The 26,133-nt window shown below is 42.3% G+C and overlaps 1 protein-coding gene across 32 annotated transcripts in view; it reads left to right on the forward strand.

The window, feature by feature from the left end:
• The window catches only part of DOCK9 (dedicator of cytokinesis 9), a 275,409-nt gene that overhangs the window by 246,966 nt on the left and 2,310 nt on the right, over positions 1 to 26,133 (forward strand). For 15 of the 32 annotated variants that reach the window (XM_032864087.1, XM_032864092.1, XM_032864103.1 and 12 more), the window contains 9 exons: positions 9,134 to 9,256; positions 9,992 to 10,105; positions 10,320 to 10,325; positions 10,787 to 10,822; positions 11,706 to 11,852; positions 16,083 to 16,293; positions 21,388 to 21,578; positions 24,777 to 24,877; positions 25,013 to 25,151. In XM_032864087.1, coding sequence (XP_032719978.1) covers positions 9,134 to 9,256; positions 9,992 to 10,105; positions 10,320 to 10,325; positions 10,787 to 10,822; positions 11,706 to 11,852; positions 16,083 to 16,293; positions 21,388 to 21,578; positions 24,777 to 24,877; positions 25,013 to 25,151 — 1,068 coding nt within the window. Of the gene's footprint in view, positions 1 to 9,133; positions 9,257 to 9,991; positions 10,106 to 10,319; positions 10,326 to 10,786; positions 10,823 to 11,705; positions 11,853 to 16,082; positions 16,294 to 21,387; positions 21,579 to 24,776; positions 24,878 to 25,012; positions 25,152 to 26,080; positions 26,089 to 26,133 lie in introns of all 32 variants that reach the window. The other 17 variants (XM_032864109.1, XM_032864115.1, XM_032864090.1 and 14 more) reach the window with 3 other exon arrangements.

Genomic DNA, 26,133 nt, shown 5'->3' on the forward strand with positions numbered 1-26,133 from the left:
CGGACCTCCAGAGTACAGGATTTTATTTAGAATTTGATAAGGAAAGTAGTGGTGCCAAGAACAACTAAAGATTTGAAAGTAAACAGTTCTCAGTATCCTGTCCTTCCTCAGAAGATGCAGTTCAGGTTTGCTCATCTGATTAAGGAATAGGCTGGAGTGATCACGGCAGCCTGGGGCATCAGCCTAGGAAATCAAATCAGGCTTTATTGAGGAAATTTGTGAATGGCACCCAGCCTGAGGGATAACTAAACATGTGAGAGGGCAACTTTATCAGTGATTTCCAGAATATGGATTTTCCATCCTGTCCTTGAAGCATAAAGTTGGTAAATGTTTAACAAGGTCTGTAGTATGCGATGACCTGTAACCATTAAGATGTTACATGGTGGGTTTATCAAGTCCTAAGCAACCCCTGCCTGGCAAGATTGAAACTAGCGGGGAGTTGAAAGAGGAGCGTGTTCCAGAAGCCAGGCACCAGAAATTGCCACCTACATTTTTGCTTTGGCTGTCAGGATGTTTCAAGAGAAAGGGGAGTTGAACATCTCTCTCCCAGAAGGAGTTCTGGAGGAAGCTGTTGGGACTAGGGGTATAACACATAGCCTGATAAAAATCATTGCCCTTTTAATCTGCATTATTAGATGTACTTAAATGCCTTGTGCTCTCCTAACATGATTTTCGTGGAGCTGCATAAGAACACACACTTTTCCTAGCAGCAGACCTCAGATGGGTTTTCATTGATAGCGGTTCGTCTTTCCTGGCTCTGATCTAAAGAGCAGACTCCCTCCCGGCTGCTTTTGATTAGATAAAAAGAAACATCCCATCCCTGTTTAAAGTTCTGTTATGCAAGTTGGAGACTGTGCAGACTGAAGAATTTTGAGTCCCTTGTGGTGTCAAAACTCAACATAGAATGGAAGTTTTGCGATCCCTCCTTTAGGATCCTGTGTAGAAACGGGCAGCACACTCAGGACATTGAAGAAAGGCTAATAAAGGGACTATTTTGAAAGCTTGGACAGGGTGTAGGGAAACTGACAAGTAATATTACAGTACCCTTGAGGTTAGCAAGAGCTGGGGTACTACCTCTCACCCTGGGCTAGGAGAGGGGAGAGAGAGCAGCTCCACAGAGGGGCCACCTGAAGATGTAGGGGAGAGCTCAGTCCCGTACCCTGGCAGGAAGGGGCATATGCATAGCCACCCCGTCCTCACTCTCTGCCTGCCCTCCAGGCTCCTGCTGGGCCTTTGACTGGCTGAACTCAGCCAGGAGTCAGAGGACAGGGAGCCCACCCTGCAGGCCAGCAGCCCTGATGCATCAACCTCCCAGCACACAGAGCTAGGAAGGATGGGCCAAGAGGGACCCTGGAAGGGGAAATAGAAAATACAGTTCATCCTCACTACTTGCCCACTTGCTAAAATTTCTTTGTAACCCCAAAATCGACATCCGTGTAGACATTTTTGTAGTCATGCAGGTCATTGCAATAGTGACTAGTGAACTTCGCCCAGGGAGCTACTCTAAATGGTCTCCCCTTGGCTCATACCAGGACATACTGGCCCTCTTCATGTTGCAAATATTTACTGAGCTTCCTTGGCACTGAACTAGGTGCTGGAGATAGAAATGCGAGTGTGATATGGTCTCTGCCCTGGCACACTGTACTGCGTCCAATGCTTTCTTCGCATTGAGGAGAAGCACCAAAACCATTGTCCCTTATAGTCTGAATTGGAAGTTGTCTGACTTTGTGACCTGGAAATTTCTATATTTACGTACATTGATTCATCCCCTAAGCTAGCTGTATGCCGAATGCTGGCTTGGGGATATATAAGTGATGTGTCTGCCTCAGAAGGTGACACCTGGTTCAGTAATCCTCAAATTTCATATGCTTAGTTAGAAATTACTTAGATTCCTGTTACAGATAGATATTTCCAGTCTTCCCGCTCTGCCGGTCCCCCAGGTTGGTTGAGTGTGGTGCCTGGGAATCTGTATTTTAACAAGCATCTCAAATGATTATTTTGCTGCAAAAGGTTCTCTACTCGCTCTTGAAAAACAATAATGTGGTGGATATGTGAATTAAGCCATAAAGTATACCATTCCCCAAGCATTTACGTTTACATTATTATTTTTTTAAAGATCTTATTTATTTATTTAAAGTGAGCACAAGCAGGGGGAATGGCAGGCAGAAGCAGAATCAGGCTCCCTGCTGAGCAAGGAGCCAGATGTGGGACTCGATCCTAGGACCTTGGGATTATGACCTGAGCCAAAGGCAGACACTTAACCAACTAAGCCACTCAGGCATCTGTGTTTCTGTTATTTCTAAATGGCAGATAATAGGGACAACATCTAGCTTCATAATCAATGCTAGATGGAAAAATTGGCATATAAATAAAAATGTTTAAATCCCCTGCACATACATAGGCATTTTTGTGAACACACACCCCCACATACAACATTAGTGTGCTATTTCCACAGACAGGTGCTTAGTGACCTCAGTCGCATGGCTGGGGCACACTTAAAAATTAAACTGGCTGCTGACATTTTAAACAATGGTCTCAGTGGCTCATGAGCTTGGTACACCTGAGATCTTTTTAGGATCAATCTAGTAACGTAAAATGTGAGCTTTGTGGATTAGTTCATTGAGGGTTTTGTTTTTTTTTTCTTCCCCAACCAGTAATTACTTACAGTTCTTGGCATATATTGGCAATTTAGAAAATATATCTTGGCATTTAAATTTTAAGCAAGGTAATAAAACCATCAAGCTTTCTATATAACAACCGTTCAAGGTCATCACTCTCTGACCATTGTCTGGATTAGCTCTGGTTTTCAGGTGCAGTGATTGCTGGAAATTCTAAGTAAATTAATACATGGGATTTCTGCCAAGGGTATCATTCGTATATGCCCCAGAGTTTAGTTACTATGATATCATAATTCCTATGACTCTATAATTTTGTGTTCACACATGGTCCCTCAAGCTGAACTCTTTTTGATTATTGGTTCTTTTCTTTTCTTTCTTTCTTTCCTTCCTTCCTTCCTTCCTTCCTTCCTTCTTTCTTTCTTTCTTTCTTTCTTTCTTTCTTTCTTTCTTTCTTTCTTTCTTTCTTTCTTTTTACTGGTTATTTCTGTTCAAAGAATTATTACTTGATGCACCAGCTCCAAATGTCTAGGTGTATATAGAGTTGACGTTAACCTGAATAATTTACCTTACTAAGTTAAAATTTGGTGTTCAGGAATCCATACTCTACTTTTATGAAAGGCCTTATGTTTTCTTATAGAAGCTATTTTTAGTTTGGGTATTTTTTTTTTCCCCCAGAGATTTGTGTATTTGAGAGGTGGTGGGGAGGGGCAGAGGGAAAGGATCTTCGAGCAGACTCCCTGCTGAGCACAGAGCCCAGTGCAGGGCTCCATCCCACCATCGATAAGATCATGACTTGAGCGAAAACCAAGAGTCTGACACTTAACTGACTAAGCCACCCAGGCGCCCTTAGTATGTTTTTTAGTAAATCTACATAGACATTGATTTTAGTAGTATATATTATCATTTCTTTATATTAATAACTGATGATCAGACTGATAAGCTATAGGTCTGCTCCTGAATCAGAGAAAAAGGTAAAAATAATGTCGAGTAGCATAAAAAAGTTGATGATGTGTTATTTCCTAATTCCTGATTGCCATCAAATTGCAATACTTATTTCAATTATTTACTAAGCTCGATTGGCTTTATCAAATGTTCTCATTTTCCAGCCATTCTGGAGGATTTTCCCTGGTCAGAGTCCATCTTTCTGAACCAAATATGACCGATTTTTCCATAATTAACTGAGTTGCCTATGGTATTGATATGTTACTTGAATTCACGTTACATTGTTATTAAACTTTCCACACGTTTCAGGTTTGACTGAACAAGAGTAAGAATAGTATTCAAATCCTAGACTCCCGGTTTGGGGCATTTGGCCTATGAAGTCTATTTAATATATATTTATTAAGTCCCAAAATCTAGGGCCACTTAAAATATACCTGAAAGGCTGCTGTAAAGATACCTTACATAACTAGACAGAAGATCATTTCAAAATCAAGTAACGTCTTCCTTATAGAATACTTCATCATTGTGGTAGTTGACATATGCCTATATGTATTTTCATATCTCAAAATTATCTACATTTAATTAATTTCTTTTTGACATAAAAAACTTTGAGTATAGCTGGTTAGTCTATTTAAATCCTTTCCACACCATCACCCTGCAGCCTCATACCTTGCCACTCCCTAATTCAGATTTTATACTCTGAATAACCCCTCAGTCTACTTGTAAATTTCTCACCCACCATGCTGCCCTCCCCTCCCGTATCTTTTGCCCATGTCGGTCCCTCTCCCTGGAATGTCTCCCCTCTCTTTCTTCCTACGGCCACCTTTTACCTTCACCTTACTAACTCCTGATCATTTGTAAGACTCAGTCACCACTCTCTAGAACACTCTGCGTCTCTCCTTTCCCACAGCACTAGATGGATACCATTGCTATCTGTATCCCTGATTGCCTACATGTTTCTTTATCAGCACTTACCGCATTTTTTGTAATCTTTTTATGGATCAGTCTTCATACTGGACTCTTTGAGAGCAGGAAGTGCTTTATTCACTGATCATTGGCCTCCCCAGGATTCACCCAGAGACACACTGACTACTGTTAAATAAATAAACCCCTACTGCTCTCAGTTCAGAGCATCTACCCTTGTGACTTGCAGTTTGGGCATGTATTTGGAATCACTGTTTTCCTCGACCATGGTATCTTGACATGTACCTTATGTCTTCCAGTTGGTCATAAGTCTCTAGGACATCAGTTCTAGCTGCTCTGAAGGATAACCTGTGTGTCTTTGAAGGCCGCCTCTTCAAAACAAATGTCCTTTATGTGACATAGCCTAATAAACCATCTAAAATCTGCCTTCCATATTTATAGAAAAATCTATAGAACCATTTTTATAAAATACAGAAACTTAATTTTATTTATATAAATTTGTTTTATAACCCCAGTGTCAAGCACAGTGCCTTGCACATAGTAGATGCTTGGTAAAATGTCTGAGTGAATGAAGGAAAGAATCAGGTTAACAATGCGGTAGTGACTACTCCTAGTTTCCTAAGTCTTTGAAAGGAATTTTCTGTTTTCTGTGAGATTACATTAAAACGACTCCAGATGCTTATTGTGCTGTAAGTACTAGAACATGGAATTAAGAATCTATAGGTCTCTGTGGTCCCATCCACAAACAGGGCATCATCATCATGTATTCACACCTGTAATGTGGATTATCCTATACTAGTGGAACCAGTTATAAGTTTTTACAGAAAGTTTACATTTCTCTTTGAACAAAGCCCAGTATCAAGAAAAGGGGTCAAATGAATAGTCTGTAAATTAAACCTAAGGATAGTTTTAAAATGGGTAAAGTTCCATTTGACCTCCATTATCAGAAGAATGTCTTGGGTGTATAATATTCTCATCCCTGATGGGGAATTGACCCTTCCAGAAGTCTTCCACCTCTACTCATAATCCCTCAGCAACACTGAGAGAGAAGATGCTCAGAAAATACCCAGTAACAATGTCTTTGACCTAAGGTGTGCAAGCAGTGCAAGGCTGTTAGCTCACTTCCTAACAGCAAAGGGCAGCTATGAATAATATTGTTATATTACCAAGGAATATGCAGACTAATTCATTCCTCCAAGAAATTCCCAACTACTGAATATGTGTTAGCACTGTGGGATATTACATAGCCCAGTGGAAGTAAGATACCATTTTTAAAAAATCACTGCGAAGTAAAAAGCAAAGATTGAAATAGGAGAGATTTGCTTAACTGGCCTGTGAATTTAACCTAACACAGCATTTATAGTTTTCAGAGCATTTTGGTGGGTAAAATTTTATTTAATCCCCCTGACCACCAAATTAGATTAGACCTTCATTATACCCCCAGTTTTACTGATATGGAAAGGTAAGTATATTGATACTGACATTATACAGGTTTTATCTAGCTTTTTATAATTAGCGGACAGGGAGAATAATCATAAACATTCGTCATGCTTAGCCTGGGCAGATTCTCTTATTGGAAAAGATTTGAGACAAAACTAAGAAAGATGTACATCTTTATAGTAATATACATGCATGAGGAAAAGAGATGGTATTAGAACCTTTTCTGATTTCTTCTTTGTCTATAGCTGTTATGGTAGTTACTATGTAATGTTTAGTGTTTACACTTAAAAGACCAGCAATAAAAGTATAAGACAACTGGTATACCTCTTTATAAGCTTTGGCTCAGAGTGTAGTCATACTGATGATGATTTTATGATTTGTATGTTGTAAACATGACAGAAGAGTTAAATGCCTTACTTCAAAGATCTTTTTTTTTTTTTTTTTAAGTCAGACAGTATTTTCTGGTAAATTGATTCACAACTGCTTTAGAAATGTTTACTGTTGGGGCGCCTGGGTGGCTCAGCTGGTTAAGCATCTGACTCTTGATCTCACCTCAGGTCTTGATCTCAGGGGCATGAGTTCAAGCTCCGCATTGGGCTCCATGCTGGGTGTTTAGACTACTTAAAAATTCAACATTAGAAAACCAATTAATATAATCCACTCTATTATTAAAACTGATTTACAGATTCAGAGCAGTTCTGATCACACTCCCATCTGGAGTTTTGGTAGAAATTGACAAAATGAATTCTAAAATTTATATGGAAAAGCAAAGGAACTAGACTAGCCAAAACAGTTTTGAAAAAGTTCGAAAAGTCATACTATCTGACTTTTAAGGTTATTATAAAGTGTTGGTTCTCATTGAGATGATTTTGCCCCCATCCCTTGGGGAACTTTTGGTAATGTTTGGAAATGGTTTTTAATGTCACAGTTTGGGGAAAAGGGGAGAGGAGAAGGTACTGATAGTGGTGTCTTGTCGTAGCAGGTAAGGGTGCTGCTAAACATTCTATAGTACATGGGACAGACCACAGGACAAAGAGTTGTGTGGCTCTAGATATTATTAGTGTCACTGTGGAGACACCCTTCTGCAAAGCTGAATCCAGACAGGGTGGTATTGGCACAGGTTAGACATCTCTTATCAACGGAACAAAATAGAGAAGCCAGAAATAGACTCACACACATATGGTTCGGTCGATTTTCTTCCCCAGTCATTCAGATAATACAATTTATTTTCTTTGCTTTAGTAGAACACATAGTATATTTGATACCTAGAGAAGATCATTTTTTAACACTTTTCTTGTCTTTTTTTCTTTTTTCTATTTTTAATTTAAATTCACTTAATTAACACATAGTGTATTATTAGTTTCAGAGGTAGAGTTCAGTGATTCGGTGATCATCAGTCTTATATAATACCCAGTTCTCATTACATCACGTGCCCTCCTTAATGTCCATCATCCAGTTACCCCATCTCCCCCCGCCACCCGCAGGAACCCTCCTATGATTAATTGTAGGTTCAGCTGATTTTTGACAAGGATTCAAAGGCAGTTCAGTGGAGAAAGGATAGCATTCATCAAATGGTATTGGAACAATTGGACATTCATTTAAAAAAAATTGACTCATACTTTACACTATATTCAGAAATTACTCCATGGATCATAGACTTAAATGTAAAACTCCTGGAAGAAAACATAAGGAGAAAATCTTTATGGACTTGTATTAAAGATTTTTCTTAATATGTAAAACACAACCCAGAAAATAAAAACTTGATAAACTTCATCAGAATCAAAAACTTCTGCTCTTCAAAAGACACTGTTAAGAAAATCCAGTCACAAACCACAGACTGGGAGAAAATTACAAACTGTGTGCCTGAAAATGGACTTTTATGCAAAATATGTAAAGAACTCTCAAAACTCAATAAACAACCCTGTGGAAAAGTGAGCCAAAGATTTGAATAAACACTTCACCAAAGCTATAGAGATGACATAGAAGCACATTAAAATGTGCTCAATGACATTGATGAAATCCCACATAAATGGGCTTCAACAATAAAGGTTGAGTAAATTGGCTTCCATTAGGAAATCCCAGAAAGACAGACAGCAATAAGTGTGAATGTTTAACAGAGTTATCCATGGTGCAGCTGCTTTGGGAAGGAGGGGGAGCTCCACTCTGTTAGTAAGGCACATGGGTCCCTGGCTGGCTCTGAGATGGTTGTCGGCCCCAGTCAGGCTCCTTGCTACCTGTTGAGTCTGGGCCAGTGAGAACACTCCTTCCCAGTATTCTGGGACAAGATCCTAAAATTCACCCTGATGGGCCCGTTCAGTTCACATTCCACAGATGATGAAACAATGACTGAGGCCAGGAAGTAGATTCATGCTAATTAGTTTATACCTGAGCCACATGCCCTAACCCCTGAGTCATGGGAAGTGTTAGCTCCTCCCAAAGGTCCTCTCAAGTCCTCCCAAGGACTTTTATAAGAGGCGGGTGACTACCCAAACTTCAGCAGATAGAAACTTCCAAGGAAAGGTTGTTGGTGAGGCTGGCATCACGCCTTCCATGTGCCATCGCCAAATTGTTCCAAGATCCTTGACATGGCTTGAAGTCACACTTAGTAATTTCATGTCTCAGCATTATCATTGTTTCTCAGAAAGGAAAAAATTAAAATTTTTTCTTTTTTTTTTTTTTTAAGATTTATTTATTTACTTTAGAAAGAGAGCAGAGAGGAGAGGAGAGCGAAAGAGAGAATCTCAAGCAGGCTCCCTGCCAAGCGTGGAGCCCAACGGAGGGCTCGATCCCACAGTCCGCAGATCATGATCCAAACCAAAATTAAGAGTCAGACCCCAACCGACTGAATCACCCAGGTGCCCCAGGAGGAAAAAAAAATTCTCTTAATTATAATTTTAAGAAGAGAACCAAACACGGATTGAGAGCCTATGTGAAGCTATCAGTATCCACTTTTTCCCATTGGTATATAACTACTACGCAGGCATATAATGTGACCCTTCATTTCCACTTATAAATGTTTGGAATGTGGCTCATTAAAAAAGAACGTAGTGATGAGCTATTTATTACAAGTGTGGAAGTTAGTGTTTAGAAGTAATGTATTTTGAAATTTTCCTCCTAGCCATCTTAACTGGTTAAGCATTCTGCAAAGAATACAATGTCGTGTTTCCTGTAACACTCTTCTCTGGCCCGTGGCCTTCTTTCTTGATCAGGATGTGCTCATGGAGCTTCTAGAGCAGTGTGCAGATGGACTCTGGAAGGCTGAACGCTATGAGCTCATTGCTGACATCTATAAACTCATCATCCCCATTTACGAGAAACGAAGAGATTTCGAGGTATCAGAGTGGTTTGTTTTTTCCTGTTTGAGAGGACAGTGGGGTGACACATATACCCAAACCTTCTTACATGAAAAGAGAACAAGCAGGCCATGGTCAGAGGTGACCTGTGGTCTCTGACCCTCTGTGTGACGCTGGAGGTCACCACCTGCCGAGCCACTATACATGGCCCACACGGGCCCTGCCTCCGTATGGACCCCAAATCTCAGAAAACAAGGATTGGCAATTGTGGTACCCCAGTTTTGAAAGGTTGCCAAGAACCAAGTTTTACAATCACGAGGTTCCTTCTTCCTCAGAACTCCTCCTTGCTCCCTCCACGCGGGAAGCTATTGTCCCTGCCACCATTCCTGGGCTGGGGAGGTGGTCCAGCTTCTCGTAGCTTATCAAAGAAAGTAGGAAAAGCAAAGACTAAAATCGTGATGTGTAGGACTAATTTACCATCTCTGACATTTGATGTTAACTTGAAAACAGAGGTTGCTTCCTGCAACTTGGAGATTTAATGGATCCTCAATATGCAAAATAGTTCTTTGGGTGGAAAATACTATAATTGGAAAGTGGTCATTACCAATTATGCACTCGAGACACTCTTGTTTTGTTTTTTTGGTTTTTTTTTTTGCATTTTGTTTCTTTTACTCAAGTCCAAGGAATTTTTACCTCTGTGATTTCATTTAATTGTTTTAAATCTGATTCTACTAGTTGCAAGTGGGAGGAAATGGGTTTTGTTCTGCTTTTCAGAGGCTGGCCCATCTGTATGACACACTACACCGGGCCTACAGCAAAGTGACTGAGGTCATGCACTCAGGCCGCAGGCTCCTGGGGACATACTTCCGAGTGGCCTTCTTTGGACAGGTAAGCCCCCTCTCTGTTCTGCAGCTCTCCTAAGTCCTTGTTTTTGTTTTGTTTTTGCTTTTTTAATTCTATGAAGTTATGTTTTATAAATTTTCTATTTTCTATAAATGCTGATTTGATGAATTTGTCATATTTAGTATGATTCTTATCTTCCTTGGCAGTAAACTCTCTGCTTTTTTTTTTCTTCCTGTCTTTTCTTTATTACTTTCTTAAGGCAGCGGTAAGTTCTCCCTCCGTAAGACATTTTTAGCACACCTTTGGTACTTCAGTGTGGTTTGCAAGTTTCCTTTTCCAGTCTGTATGTATATCTGTCCGGTCATTACAAACTCCAAAAAAAAAAAAAATTAACATTTTATTCCATTTACAGAAATAAATCACCTGTTTCCTTATACATCTATACTGCATGTTTTAAAATGAAAATTAAGACTTTTCCAGTTTCCTGTGTTCCATGTGCATCTCTATCTTTTGTAGTATAATATCTCCACAAGTTTATTTACCCTTGTCATAGTTCAGAAACCCTGTGGAAAAGGGTTCATTTAAATTTAACTGCAAGTTTAACCTCCAAGTCTCTAACATGATTAAATGGCATTAAGTTATTATAATTTATTTAGGGCGTGTGGTTTTCTTTGAGCATTATATAACCTTCGATTTACTCTGTTATTGTCTTTTATAACTTTATAGCAATACCAGTTCACAGACAGTGAAACAGATGTGGAGGTAATTATAGTAAATGCTTAAAAAGCAAGTAATGTAGTGAAATTACTGCATCTAAACTTGTAGTTTGATGTGGGTGTTATTTGTCTCATTTAGCCTGCATTTTTTTTCATATACTGTGTATTTTGCACCATTTTCTCTTTTATTTTAGATGAGAAACTTTTTTTTTTCATTTCTTTCAAGTATTAACCCCAATCTGGACTTTAAAATTTTCAACCTTTTTCACTTCCCATGCAATTCTAAGCCTTTTTGTATTCAGACATGATGGGTGCTGAACCACCTGCCAACTGGTGAGAGCGAAACTGTTTTCTGATTATCGTTCCCCAGCCCTTTCATATTTTTCTCATAAATAAAGCAAAACAGAACTTACACACCCTTCAGATAACTTTTGTGGAACCTGCTCCAGACTGGAATGTTTTTTTTATGCCGAAAAGTCCTGTGTAAATGGGGGAGGCCAGTGAGGGGAGAGTATGTGCATTTCCGAGGCCCGCCCGGAGCAGGCTGCCCGGAGCAGGCTGCCGAACCACTCGTTAGTGAGCTCTGCTTCTTGGGAATGTGAAACAGGCTTGAATCCATCATTCGATCCCGAGAAAACAGTCTTGAATCCCTGATCCTCCATTTCTCTCAACACTTAATGACAGCATTCTTGAATGAGTTTGCAGTTCTGTGTTTTCCTTTATCTCTGCAGCCTGACTTCCCATTATTATCATTTTCCTTTCCTCTTCAGAAAGCCTGTTGAAGTAGGATTTTGTTTTAGACTCATCCTCCCCACCCCTGCTTTTTTTTTTTTCTTTTTTTTTTAACCCATATAACACAAGCATCCTTCCTGGATGGTAAACCTAGGGCTTATAGTTGGGACTAGCTCTAATTGTGCTTTATGTCACAGGGATTCTTTGAAGATGAAGATGGAAAAGAGTATATTTACAAAGAACCCAAACTCACGCCTCTGTCAGAAATTTCCCAGAGACTCCTTAAACTTTACTCAGATAAATTTGGTTCTGAAAATGTCAAAATGATACAGGATTCTGGCAAGGTATGACCATGTTTGGGAATATTTTATAGCAATATAATACTGTAGTATTGATGGATTGATGATGCGTGATTGGTCATATGTATTCATAAATGTGTATAGTGGGGGAGAAACAGGAAAAATTAAGAATGGTTGGCCTTGAGTAATAAGTGTAATTTTTTTCTTCTTGACACCTTTCTGTGATTTCTGACGTCCTTCATTAAGTAAAGATTTCATTATTTTAAAAGATTATTTTTTTACAGATGCCTAGGTATCTCAGTCAGGTAAGCATCTGCCTTCGGTTCTGATTATGATCCTAGGGTGCTAGGATTGAGTCCCACATCAGGCTCCTTGCTCGGTGGGGAGTCTGCATCTCCTTCTGCCTACCGCTACCCCTGCTAGTGCTCGCGCACTCTCTCTCTCCCTCTCTGACAAATAAATAAATAAAATATTTAAAAACAAAAGATACCTTTTACAAAGTAACATCTGAAAGGATATACCACTTTCAGCCTGATGATGGACAGATGGACAGACTGACGGACAGACTAAGGAAGGAACTAACTAGCCAGCATGTTTGTAGGAATGAGATCTAGGATTTCTGTTTAAAGCAGGTGTCCTCTGCTGTATCGCTCTTAGGAAGACCTTTTCTGAAATTATACATTTCTCTGTATATTTATGTGTTCCACTGTCTTCGGGACATCTCCAGGAAGTTGGGTATCCCTTTGTTTTCTGAAATTCAGGCCGAGATAGATCTCCTGTTTTTTGCCTTAAAAATGTCCTCCTGCTAAATAAAAAGCCAAACAAATGAATAAACAAACACAAAGCAGAATCCGACTATAAATACAGAGAACAAACCAGTGGTTGCCAGGAGGGAAGGGGGCAGAGCGATGGGCAAAATGGCTGAAGGGGAGTAGGAGATGTGGGCTTCCGGTTAGAAGCACAGCGCCAGGAATGTGGTCAGTGCTACTGTAATAGTGTCACGTGATGACAGACGGTAGCTGCATTTGTGGGGAGCACGGCTTAACGTATAGAAATGTTGAATCACCATGTTGTACACCTGAAACTAACGTAATATTGTGTGTCAGTTACACTTCAGTTTAAAAATAATAAAAATTGGGGCACCTGGTTAGCTCAGTTGGTTAGACATCTGACTCCTGGTTTTGGTTCCGACGATGATCTCATGGGTCATGAGATCAAGCCCTGTGTGGGCCTTTGTGCTCAGTGGGGAGTTGGCTTGAAGATTTTCTCCCTCTGCCCCCCGCCCCCAGCTCATGCATGTACACATGTACTCCCTCTCTCTAAAATAAATAAATCTTTAAAAGAAATAAAATTAAAATAATGTAAATAAATAAATATTAAATATTAAGCAAACAAAAATGTCTTCCTGCTCAGTTTCCAGGAGTGATAAGCTCTACATCCTTCTAAATTCACCCCTTTGGGGAATCCCTAGTTCATTTTCCATCCTGAGCCCTGCTTTGGAAATCCTAGTCTCTGAAATCTGTTTCCTTGAGGCCCTTTTTTTCTCTAGGGAAACATCTTCCAGTTTCCTGCCCAACTGGTAGATTAGGGACAAGGAAACAGGTAATTCTGGATTCTGGATGCAGGACCTGAGCAAGGGTTGAAGGTCCCATGTTCGGTCTGCAAGCTTTGACCTGCTCGCCCTGTGTTCTGCTCTGTACCTTTGCCCCTGCTTTCTGCTGAGACTGGTAAACCCACTTAGACTTTTCCCAGACCAGTTTCTCCAAGGGGCAACCCTCTTCTGTCTTGGGTGGGGATGAGGGAAGGGAACCTGGAGTTTGGCCACTCCAAATAGACTTTGGCCACTCGTCTTGGTTTCCACCTTACTCCTCCCCCAGTCACCCTAATCCTATTGCTGGTCTTTCTAGACATCAGTCCATTCAGGCAGCTGTAACAAACACCAGAGACTGGGCAGCTTATAAACAACAAAAATTGCTCATAGTTGCTGTGGTTGGGAAGTCCACGATAAGGCATCAGCAGATTCTGTGCCTGGTGAGCTGCTTCTTCCTGGTTCACAGACAACCGTCTCCTCTCACTGTGTCCTCACATGGTAGAAGGGGTGAGGAAGCTCTTTGGGGCCCCTAATATAAGGGCATGAATCCCACTCCTGCGGGCATCACCCTCATGACCTAATCACCTCCCACCTGTCAGCACCATCGCATTGAAGGTTAAGATTTCACTCTGAGAATTTGGTGGGAGGATAGAGGGTTAGTCCATAGCAGCAGGCTTCTGAGAGGGGCTCTGACTCACTGGTTACCCCTCTGTGTGGGAACTTAGACTAGAACTTCTATCGTGACTGAGTGCTGTTTTCCTCAGGACTCTTCTTTGTCCCACCTGCATGGGAAAACAGGGACTCTGCCAGGTTGGGTAGCACACCTCCGTGCAAGTGCCTTCTAGAAATTCAGTAAATGCTCTCATCCACTGCTGTCTTCTCTCCTCCTTCTTTGCTCCTCACAGGTTAATTCTGTACTGCATTTGAACAGAGTTGCACGAAGGAAAGGGATAAACACACACTGTTGGTCTGTTTTTAACCAGAAACCTCAACACGATCTTATGAAGACCTCCTTTTTTCTTAGACCAAATTACTCACATCCAATTGCCTCTTTTTTTTCTCTGAAACCGAAATCTTTGTCCAGGTCAAACTGTGCCTTTAACATTGTAACCTCATCTCAGGGTTCTCATGTGTTCTTCTGCCCCCAGACACCAATCCTCTGCTCTTCCTGCTGATATTGACATGGACCTACAACTTTGGAAATGAAGTCTAGGGAAATACCCTTGAAAAAATAGGCAAGCATGTGGTTTCCATTGCTTTTAAATTGGTTCTGCTGAGGAGAGTTACATTTCTAGGTTTGAGTATAGTTACAGGGATTGGCCAGATGGCTGTTTCTAAAATAGAAGTAATAACTCATGACTTTTTGATTTTCTTAAATTCCAAAGTCTTAGGCACATTTGCACCTATTTCTCATTTCTCTTCACACACATCCCCATTGAGAGGACAGTGGTGCCTGGTAACTTGAGACCCACAAAACCTCATTCGTTTGTTGGCCCCAGTTCCAGAACTGTCTCCAAATTCTCTGCAGTCATTTCTGTCAGACCCCTTTTTATTGCTCTGCAAGCTTAAATACGATTCATATGTGCAAAATTGATTTGTCTCCCTAATAAATTACCTGTTGTGCTTGTATAGGAAATGCCTATGTTTCGTATTCTGGTGCGTCCCAGATGTTAGCGATGCAGTTCTAAAAGCATTTATGTGCAGAGTCAAACAGGAGCTAAACTTACAGTTAGATGAGTCTCAGATTAGTCTGTATGTGTGTTAAAGTAATTCATCCACATCTGGTTACATCTAATCTCTCTACAGATTAATTATAATTTGAGGCTCTAGGTGTTAAACATTATTACTAAAATAAACACATGTAAAACTACAGTTCAGGAACCCAGCAGAAAAATCCACGCAGGGAAGTCATTCACTAGCATGATGTCTTAAAAAAATTCAGTGTCATGAAAAAGAGGTGGAGAATTCTAGATTAAACATGATCATCGACTAGATTCTGGTTCAAACACAAAGAGCCACATTTGAGGAACTTTAATGGAGTGCGTACTGAGTGATATTATGGGTTAAGTTAATTTTACTAGGTATAATATATTATGGGTCATGGGAGAGAATGTCCTCATGTTTAGGAGATGCTGGCTAAAGTGGCATCATGGATACCACTTACTTTGAAATGGTTCAGCTAAAGCAAAATGTCTGCATGTGTATGTGTAAGTATCTGTCCACCTGTGTGTATGCGTGTGTGTGTTTGAAACAAAGCATTAGCAGTTGTTCTAAGTGGTGGGTGTGTGGCTGTTTGTTGTACTATTCCAGCTTTTCTAAATTTTTCCAGATCTTTTATTTCTTTATTTTAAAAGATTTTATTTATGTATTTACTTGAGAGCACGTGTGTGCGTGTGTGAGTGCAGGAAGGGGCAGAGGGACCAGGACAAGCAGATTTCCTGCTGAGTAGTGTGGAGTGGAGCCCAGCCAAGGGATGTGGTGAGGGGGTGGGGTGGGAGGGCTCAATCCTGCAACCCTGAGATCATGACCTGAGCCAAAATCAAGAGTCGGACATTTCACCGACTGAGCCCCCCAGGCGCCCCTCCAAATCTTCTATTAATAAAAAGTGGAAAGACAAGCTTTGGGATGCTTGGAAGGAGTCTTTCAAGTAGTACCAATCTCCCATTTTGTTTATTCATTTAAAGGTCAACCCTAAGGATCTGGATTCCAAGTACGCATACATCCAGGTGACTCATGTGATTCCATTCTTCGATGAGAAAGAATTGCAGGAAAGGAAGACGGAGTTTGAGAGGTCCCATAACATTCGCCGCTTCATGTTCGAGATGCCCTTCACTCAGACGGGGAAGAGGCAGGGCGGGGTGGAGGAGCAGTGCAAAAGGCGCACCATCCTGACAGGTACGGTTCCCCGGCTTCTTCCTTGAAGAATCGTGTCCAGACATGAGCCTGGACACCAAGATGAAGAGCTCTTCACAAGGGATCCAGAAGCTTCTAGAATGAAGGGCCCTTCGAGCTTCGTTAACTTTCCCGTGTCCATTTCAGTTTAATATTTATCTCGTGCTTACTTTGGAGGACTCCTGACACTTTTCTACTTACCTGTGAGCACCTCCTTCTTTGTCTAGAGCAGAAGTTCATATGCAGAGTCAAGTCACTGACCCTTTTTAGAATCTGGTGAAAATAATGGACCCTTATCTCCTCTGAGTGAATACGCACAGGACTTGAGGTGATTCACACACTCCTTCTGAAACCCATGTGGACCCCACTCTAGACCTCTCTAGGCCCAGGGTCCCAAGAGCCCTTGCACACAGTTCCGTGTCTCCCTCACAGGAAGGGACCCTTTGTGTATCTTTATCACACAGGTCCCAGCACGAACCTGCTCGGGGATTGTAGGCTGAGTGAATAAATGGGATATGAGTCTGGAGCCCTTCCACTTCATCTCCGAGAGTGGCTGGCCAACCTCAGCTTGAATACCTCTACTGCCAGGAAGCTCTCTGCTTTCCGAGGCTCTCCGCTGGGCTGTGACTGAGTTTTCATAGATTCTTGGACACTGTGTAGCCATCGAGAACCCAACCTCAGAAATGTGTTTTGCATCATTTCCCAGTTCCTGGCGGTGTAGAATCATCTTGGGCATCATTTTTACCTTCTTTGGGGGAGCCTGATCCACCCACTTGTGGGTTAGGGTCAGCAGCATGACAGGGATAACCTAAAAGAAAATACTTTCTTGACTCTAAAAAAAAAACAAAACAGAAAAAATCAGTGAGGAGGCCTGCTCAGAAAGCCAGGTATGTCTACACCCAGTGTTTCAAAGAGCGGTCATTAAGCTCAACCAGGAAGGTCCCTGTCGCTTGTCCTGAAGTCAATGTTGCAGGGGGGTCCGGCGGGTCACTAAGACAGAACCCTGTGACGCCGAGTGCAGAGAGCACCGTTAAGATGCCGCATTTCACATGGGCCTCTGCTCTGTCCACTGATTTGGACACTTGGAGTGGGTGAATTTGTATCTCAGTAAAGCTATTACCATAGAAAGACGATGACTCATTGTGAAATAGCTCAGAACAGCGTATTGGGGAATCTACTACCCTTCTTAGGAAAGAACTGAGATAAAAGTTAAAATAAAAAACGGAAAGCCTCCATTCTTAAAGAGCCCCTACTCCTGCTTTTACAGTAAAGACAACCTGTAAAACACAAACAGCACGGTCCTCGACAGGGGTAACCCCTCCCCAGCTGGAAGTGATTTGTTTTCTAATGCACACAGTTGCGGATTTCTTCTTAGGACAGCTCCCTTTCTGGGGGGAGCCATTTTGCTGGCTTCGGCTGTTTCTCTCTCCAGCTGTCATGACTAAGTCAGCGCTTATCACACTGGTCCCGGACCGCAGCATCAGCATCACCCAGGAACTTCCGAGACATGCAGATTCTCGGGCCCCGCCCAGCCCCACTGAATCCGAAACTCTGGGTGTGGCCCGTGTTGAACAAGCCCCGCCCCCGCTAGGGGATTCTGGCGCCCCGTAGTTTGCGCGCTGCTGCTTCAGATATGCCAAGTTCGCTGATGAGTCAGGGTGAGGCTTTTTTTATTTGGATGAGTCCGCTCAGGTAGCGTTACTGATCTATAAAGAGTTATTACCATAGGGTGTTTCCTGGCCAGATTCCCTTCAGCGTTACAGTTGACCATCTGGTCACAGAAATATTTTTGAGTCGCTGAACAAGAGCCAAGCTCCCTGCCTGCCGGGACGGAGGAGACACAGAGTCTGAGCACTGCAGAGAGAGGTGAAGGAGCCCCCTGGGTTGTCGGCTCAGCTGTGAGGATGAGAACGTGTGGGCGGAATAGAGCCTGGGCCAGGGGCCTGCCGCTCCGGGTCTGTGCTCAGCCGTGGGATCTTGGGCAAGTCACTTACCCACTCCCCGTGCCTCAGTTCCCTCATCTGTAAAATGAGGGTTACGCTATCCATCTTGTGTTAAAGAACTTTGTAAATTATACCCAGGGGGGGAAAGAATGTACTCTGTTTTGCTGGATTGTGCTGGATCTTAGCTGCCTTTGAGCCCCTTGCCTTTTGAGGCTGCTGCTGCGCCAGAGGGGATGACAGTACAACAAAACACCCCCAAAAGTATAGTTTTTATCCTGAAAGATCTCAAAATATCACAAGCATGGTCGGGCATCATAAAGATTTAAAGAATGGGTTAGGAAAAAATGGTACTAAACACTAAAAACACATAAGCTAGGGGCGCCTGGGCGGCTCAGTCAGTTGAGTGTCTAACTCTTGATTTTGGCTCAGGTTGTGATCTCAGGGTCATGAGGTCGAGCCCTACGTCGGGCTTCACGCCCAGCAGGGAGTCTTCTTGGGAGTCTCCTTCTCCCTCTGCCTTTCCCCCAGCTTGCTCAAGCTCGCTCTCTCTAAATAAAGATATGAATAAAATCTTTTAGCACGTAAGCTCTGTATCAACTTTCAGTTAAAGATACACCAGTATATTCTGAAGACTTTGAACTTGAGAGTTTTCCCTTATGTTATTATTTCTTTAGGTTCTTAATTCCATTGCTTTGCTTCAAACCAACCTTTGACCGTCCAAGTTGTAGGGGAGCCCTGGCCCTCCCTGCCCTCTGAACCCGGCAGAGGCTCACTTCCCTGGATTGGTCAGTCTGCTGGAATTGCGGGATCATTTGCAAAACCTAGTGATCACCCTGCAGGCCCCTTTGCTGTACCTTTCTGAGCCTGCCTCCCAGCTTGATCCCCTCCTACAGAACTCCTGCTGTGGACATTCTTCCCAGTCACTCACTATTCCAGAATCTTCCAAATCCTGTCAAGAATCCCAGGAGGGGCAGAGGTATTGTCCGGCTCTTCATGTTCTACTCAGTCTCACCAGACTGTACAGGCACCCACCCCTCTCAGCCACCTCTTCCCCATCCTCCCACCCAGTCAGTCCTCGAATTTGCCACCTTCCAGGCCACTTCGTTCTTTCATTTAGCCACTTGGGCAGTAACACATTCATGAATTCAACAAATGTATGGGGCGCTGGCAGTGTTCCAGCCTGCCATAGTGACAAAACAGAGATCTCTGCAGTTTACCTTCCAGGAGGAGGAGACAGACAACAAGCAGTAAACATTCCTGTACTGGAAGTGAATGTGTGTTCTAGACAAACGCAAAAGGAGATCAGACATGCGAGGTTGACTGGGGAGGGTGGCAGTTTAAATGGCGTAAACTGGGGAGGCGACACTCAGTCCAGACTTGAAGGAGGTGAGGGGTAGATCATGCAAACGTCTGGAGAGAGAAGGAGCTGTCAGGGCCAAGGCCAATGGCACCGGTGCTTGTATGCGGCAGATTCAGGGGACAACCAGCGGGCCGGTGTGGCTGGAACTGAATGACTCTGAGGGAGAGTGGGTAGATGGGGCCAGCAAGGAAGGCAGGGGGAGACCCAGCTACACAGGCCTGCTGGGCTCAGGCACAGGCGCTGCGTTTTCTGTGTTATCATACTCTGCTTTGCTCCTCTACGTCTCCAGTTACCATCGCAAGACTCAGGACTTTCACGCTGAGTGAAATCCATACAGTCCACGGACAACTCACACATACCCTTGGAATTCGTTTTTCTCTAGTAAGCAGTGCCATTGTCACAACACAGCCCTCAGAAATTCTGTGATTTGACATGGCCGTTAGCCTCCTGAAACACTTCCATGGGACTTGGTACAAACCCACTGCAGTTGCGCTCATCTGTAAAGCGCTTTCTGTCCACATCTCCGTGCTCCCTGGTGGAAAGTGGCAACACCCGGTTCTTGTCACACTACCAGAGGAGTGTTAGGTTCAAGGGGGGGGGGGGTATCAATCCCAGTGGCTGCCACTCAAAACTATCTACAAGGAATGCACAGGAAATAGGAGACAAGACCTTTGGCCTTGGATTGGTTAAAAAAAACACATTTAGGGACTAGAACAGGCCTGTAAGGGTGTGACAGTTGAGGCTACGGCAGGCTGAACACCTCCGGCTTTTCTAGACTCCAGATTGTCTATCTGAACTGTGTGCTCCATGGTGCTGGCCCTGTTTTCTCATTTTGTCCTTTCTACGTAAACTCTCCCAGCCACTTACTAAAGAGCAGTGGTCCAAACATAACGCTTCCATCTTACCTTTGCTCATTAAAAACTAAACTAAGCTGTTAAGCATATATATTCATGTCTCATATATTAAATAAAGGTACTATAGATATTTATACATCACGTAAAGCAACAAGTTAGAAATTGAAACAGACCCAAATTGGAAACTGGCTGTTTTTCTCTTCATTTTTAAACTGTTTGGTGTTGATACATTCTGATAGCTTGTTATGATAAATGAAAACAATACTGATTGGCTTTCTTGTAGCAAAAAAACTATAAGAAATAGTAAATGTTTTTATCTCTGTTTTTTATTCATTTATGTTTCAGAATATCTTTATCATAGTGTGACTTCAGTAGTTGTGAGATTCTGGTTCCTAAAATTCTTTGCTGGGAAATATAGTCTCACTTGGTCTTTTTTGTGGATTTCTCTGATTTGTGCAAACTCAAGCATGGGATTCAAAGTTCTATAGAGAAATGAATGTTCTCAAGGATATGTTTATTGAGCAATTTTCTGGGCTTAAAATCTGTTCTGTGAAATCTCAGAATGGTGTACTGTTCTTTATATCTTCCAAGCCATCTTTTACATACTAGCTCTTTCAGATCTCACAGCTTCCAAGGAAGGGAAAGCATTTATGGTTAAGAAAATTGAGCAGGGAATGATAAAGTGATTTTTTCAAACACACACTTCTCACATTAAAGCTTAACAAGGACCCAGCTCTTTTGACGTCACAAGATCCAGCTTATCATTAAACATATGCGGTGATAAAAGAAAATAGTATTCTGGTCCCACAAAATCCTAGTCTCTGCCTTGGGCAAGCTTTGGGTTCCTTACCTCTAACATGAGACTACTGAGTATTTCTACCTCAGTAACTGTAAAGATGGTGCGAGCTGCGGAATGATTCTGGGACCCATTCCTCCACAGCAATACACTGCTTCCCTTACGTGAAGAAGCGGATCCCCGTCATGTACCAGCACCATACCGACCTGAACCCCATCGAAGTGGCCATTGACGAGATGAGCAAGAAGGTGGCCGAGTTCCGGCAGCTGTGCTCCTCAGCTGAGGTGGACATGATCAAATTGCAGCTCAAACTGCAGGGCAGCGTGAGCGTTCAGGTGAGCCAAGCGCTGGACACAACAAACCCAGGGCAGCAGGTGCCAAGGCTCATCTGGACCTTGGTCAATTTCAAGTCCAGCCAGGTTGAGTGTAGCTCCTCTGCTTACCTGGTGATCCCGCTTACCTTCCAGGATCTGTGTAGTTTCTCCTGATACCAGAGGGGGGCGGTAAACTAGGGACCCCACCTAACCCCACTTGTAGAGAGCATGCCCCCTGAGCTGTCTGCTAGGGCCCTGAGACAGCTCTCCATATGAACCTTTTTTTTCCCCCCATTTTTTTCAGTTTTTTCAGTTTGGGGAATTCGAGTGGCCTAACCAGAAGCATTAAGACTCTTCTAAATATAAAGAAGCTGTAGGTTTCCTTATAAAACTGTTGTTTTTTGGTTTCTATGAATTTATAATCTGGAAAAGTACCTTAAGTTTCACTCTCTTAATTTCTGATTTACAGAAATTCTTTATTTTAATATAACTCAATTAATTACTTTTTCCTTAAGTGGTAGCATTTTTGTGTCCTCTGTAAGAACTTGGTTCTTAAGTCTGTCTCTAAAATGTTCTATATTTCCTTCTTTTGTTTGGCATTCCTATATTGATTTGCAATCCATCCAGAATGGATTTTTGTATGCAGTAACAGATAAGGGCAAGATACATTTTTTTCCATATAGCTGTCCAGCAATGTGCAGCATTTATGGAAAAGATCATTTTTGTTCTAAGTACTGATTATACATATATGTTCAGCTGTGAAAATTTAACAAGCTATACTCTCATATATACCTTTTGGTTTGTATATAATACTTCAAAATTACTGGTTTTTAAAGGGTATCTTACGTGTTTTCCTAGGAAATTGGTAAATGTTAAATCACCTCTTTACAGTGATTAGTATGCTTCTTGACTTTATTGATTTTAAGTATATATAAATAATTCTAGCATATATTACACACACTCACACACACACATATATACACACACATATATCCTCATAGCTAATTCTTTTCTCTTTCAGAAAGGGTACATTTGGGCGCCTGGGTGGCTCAGTTGCTTAAGCGACTGCCTTCAGCTCAGGTCATGATCCTGGAGTTCCAGGATTGAGTCCCACATTGGGCTCCCTACTCAGTGGGGAGTCTGCTTCTCCCTCTGACCCTCTCCCCTCTTCATGCTCTCTCTCCCTCTCTCTCTCTCTCAAGTAAATAAATAAAATCTTTGGGGGAAAAAAAGGGTACATTTATGAAAGTTGCATTTGGATTGTAATAGCTAAGCTTTAGAGGGTTTTTGGTTCATTTTTTGGAATGAGTTCTTGTCACCTTTTTATCAAATCCACACTGGGTTGTTGCCTAACATTTTCTAAATACCCTTCACCACAGGAGTCATTACAGATGTTTGAATCTCTTCCCTTATGACCTGAAAGACTTAAGTGCCAAAATAAGTTATCAGGTGAATTTGATAAATATTCCAGCAATATGAGTGATTACATAATGGGGTCAGAGATCACAATTTTCTGCAGTTAAGAAACAAAACTGTTCACTCAGTAACATAGCCCGGGAACATCCAGCCGCTATCAGAACACCAGCAGGGGGGTGTGGGCGCCAGTAAAGGGTGAGCCTGGACAGGTTGAGCTTTCTAAAGGGCAAAATGTGCCCTGCCATTTGACAGTAACCTCAGAGCTTTATAAATACCCAGTCATCAGGGTGCCTGGGTGGCGCAGCTGACTGAGCGTCTGACTCTTGGCTTCGGCTCAGGTCCGATCTCAGGATCTTGAGATCAAGCCCCACTGCAGGCTCTGCACTCCATGAGGAGTGTGAATTTCTCTCTCCTTTCTCCGTCCTCCCCCGCCCCCGCACATACACATATGCACACTCTCTGTCAAACAAATAATTCTTAAAAATATATATAAACACCCAGTCATCTTAAAAAGCAAAGATGATTACCCCATGATGAGGAGATTTTTGTACGTGTGTACCCACCAAGGTAACAACAAAGTTGCAGCTGGAGGAAATTAACTTTACCGTTTTATTTTTGTATTTCTGTAATTCTTTCACCAAGAGCCTTGCTGGGGTTGCTCTTCTGTAAGACAGAGCAATCAAGTGGCTTGTGTGACTCTATTCTCCAAGGTCTTGCTTCGTTAGGCCTTAGGAAGTCTTATCAACTTTCTTCTTTACGTATCCTTAAAATTGAGTAGATTGTGTCATTTTGGATAATTGGTCATTGCCCAGGTCATTAATGTAGGTCCCCACACAACACCTGCAGTTGCCTGCAGATGACACCTGCAGTTGCCTTTAAGGGTTAGCTAGTTGCTCCTGTCTCTGAGGGCCCACTTCCCACCACTGTGGCCCTCTGTCTCCCTGTCTCTGGTTCTCCTGCCATTGCTGCGCAAGTCCTGACCACCATGGATCAGAACTGCAGCCCAGCTCCTTTGCCAACAGTGACAGAGCAGACAGAGAGCCCGCCCTACTTAACTTACCTTCTGAGCCCACCACACCTCCCAGGAAAATGATGCAGTAATCACATGGTCAGGTTGTTTCTCACACTGTCTCAGAGGCCTGGGACTTTCTTCTTCCCACCCAGTGGGTCTAATTAACCTTCCTGCTCTCCACATTATCATGTATCCTAACCTGCCCAACTTCAGAGAACTTTTCTTGGCTGATTGAGAGATGCAGGGTTCTGGTTCACTCCTCCTGTTGTTAAAGGCCCCTAATCTTTGGCATTCAGCCCATTTCACATGGTTACTTCATTTGAAGGTAGCAAGGCAGTTTGCTCATGGCCGTCTACACAGTTCAAGGAGGCGAATGGTTGGTTTTTAAAAACCAAAAATATACTATATTCTTTGGCTTTTCGCTAAACTCACCAGATGGACATTAGTTCAATGTAGAATAGCACAAATACCAGTTGGAAGACTTGGGCTCTGATCTTTTATTTATTGGATGTTCAACCTTGAACAGATGGTTCCGTTTTCCAAACTTGGCTTCTTCGTTCATAAAATGAGCCATCATCTCAAGTTCCCTGATGATGTCTGAGTTGATAAAATCAAATGACATAGAACAACATAAGCTTTGTCCATGGTTTCCTCGTTGGGCTGTCCGTTCCTGGAGGACACGGATCATGACTAACTCAAATGGCATTTTTAGAACCTGCCGACTGAAACCAAATCAGTGATAATGGTCATTTTTATTATAACATCATTTTAAATATTTGTTCTTTATCCAGGTCAACGCAGGCCCACTAGCATATGCCCGAGCTTTCTTAGATGACACAAACACAAAAAGATACCCAGACAACAAAGTAAAGCTGCTTAAAGAAGTTTTCAGGTAAAGCGCACTGGAAATGTCTTTCTCTCATCAAATATCAGTCATTTCTGTGCTCATTCAAGAAAAAGATACTACCAGTTGGACTCACTCTGTGTCCTCAACTTATCTTTATTTCCCTCTCTCACACCATTTTAGGCAATTTGTGGAAGCTTGTGGTCAAGCCTTAGCAATAAATGAGCGTCTGATCAAAGAAGACCAGTTAGAGTACCAGGAAGAAATGAAGGCCAACTACAGGGAGATGGCAAAAGAGCTTTCTGAAATCATGCATGAACAGGTAGGTGCCGTGCTGGGGTTCTCATTTTGAGCAAGCATACATTAGTTGGGGTCTCGGATATACCCTGTGATGGCCTAAACCTTCTAGAATTTTGATATTTGAAGAAGAATGTAGCATGCTATCTGCTGCTACTTTCTGAACACAGGTTACTTGGGGGAACAGCTAATAATTCACCCACCTGATACCAGCCAATACGACCAGAGGAGGACAACGCCCACCTCCCTTTTGTCTCGCTCAGAGTTGGCCATGGTTCAAAGCTCTGTCCCTCCCCACACTAACCTCGTTTAAAACCAAAACAAAGCTCTCACAAGAAATACCTGTAGTGTTCCTAGAAATTTTTTCATTCACCCAATCCTTTGAAAGACCAGGATTTACCAGCCCAGTTTAAGGAATATTCTGTTGCATTAAATGATTTTTGCCACTTCAAAAAATAGAGTTGTTCAGTTTTTGGCTATTTACAGCTGACCTGGGTGCCCCAGTGGATTCTTCACAGCTGCTCCTGTCATGATGGGCATCCTTCCCAGTTACGTTGCTGCTATCACCTTCCTGTAGGGGTTCCTTCCAGTAGGATTACTTATGTGGGCTCAGTAGTCAGAGAGGACAGCTAGCTGGGCAGCCGACTGAATGTCAGAGAGCAGCTGCCGCAGCATGGCTTTCTCAGGGGTCCATTTTCCATCAACCATAGCGATGACCTCCGAGTCATGGTGCCAGTCTTAATAAGCAACATTAGCACCTCCATCGTATGTAACGACTTTTGACTGTTCCCTCATAATGGTCTCTCAGTCTTGCAAATGGAAGCCAGGCCCACTTGTGTCAGTTAACATATCATGTGATAGTCTAGTTAGGACATTTCTGTCATGGGAAACTAATGTAAATGTCTAAGCTCTCACTTGTGTGCTTTTTTCCCTCCTCCATGCTGACACAATCAGATGGGATGGTAATGTCATTTTTCAATTCTATTTTTCTGAACCTCAGTAGACTG

Source organism: Lontra canadensis, unplaced genomic scaffold, assembly GCF_010015895.1.
Source record: "Lontra canadensis isolate GAN:19392208 unplaced genomic scaffold, GSC_riverotter_1.0 scaffold26, whole genome shotgun sequence".
NCBI classification, from domain to species: domain Eukaryota; kingdom Metazoa; phylum Chordata; class Mammalia; order Carnivora; family Mustelidae; genus Lontra; species Lontra canadensis.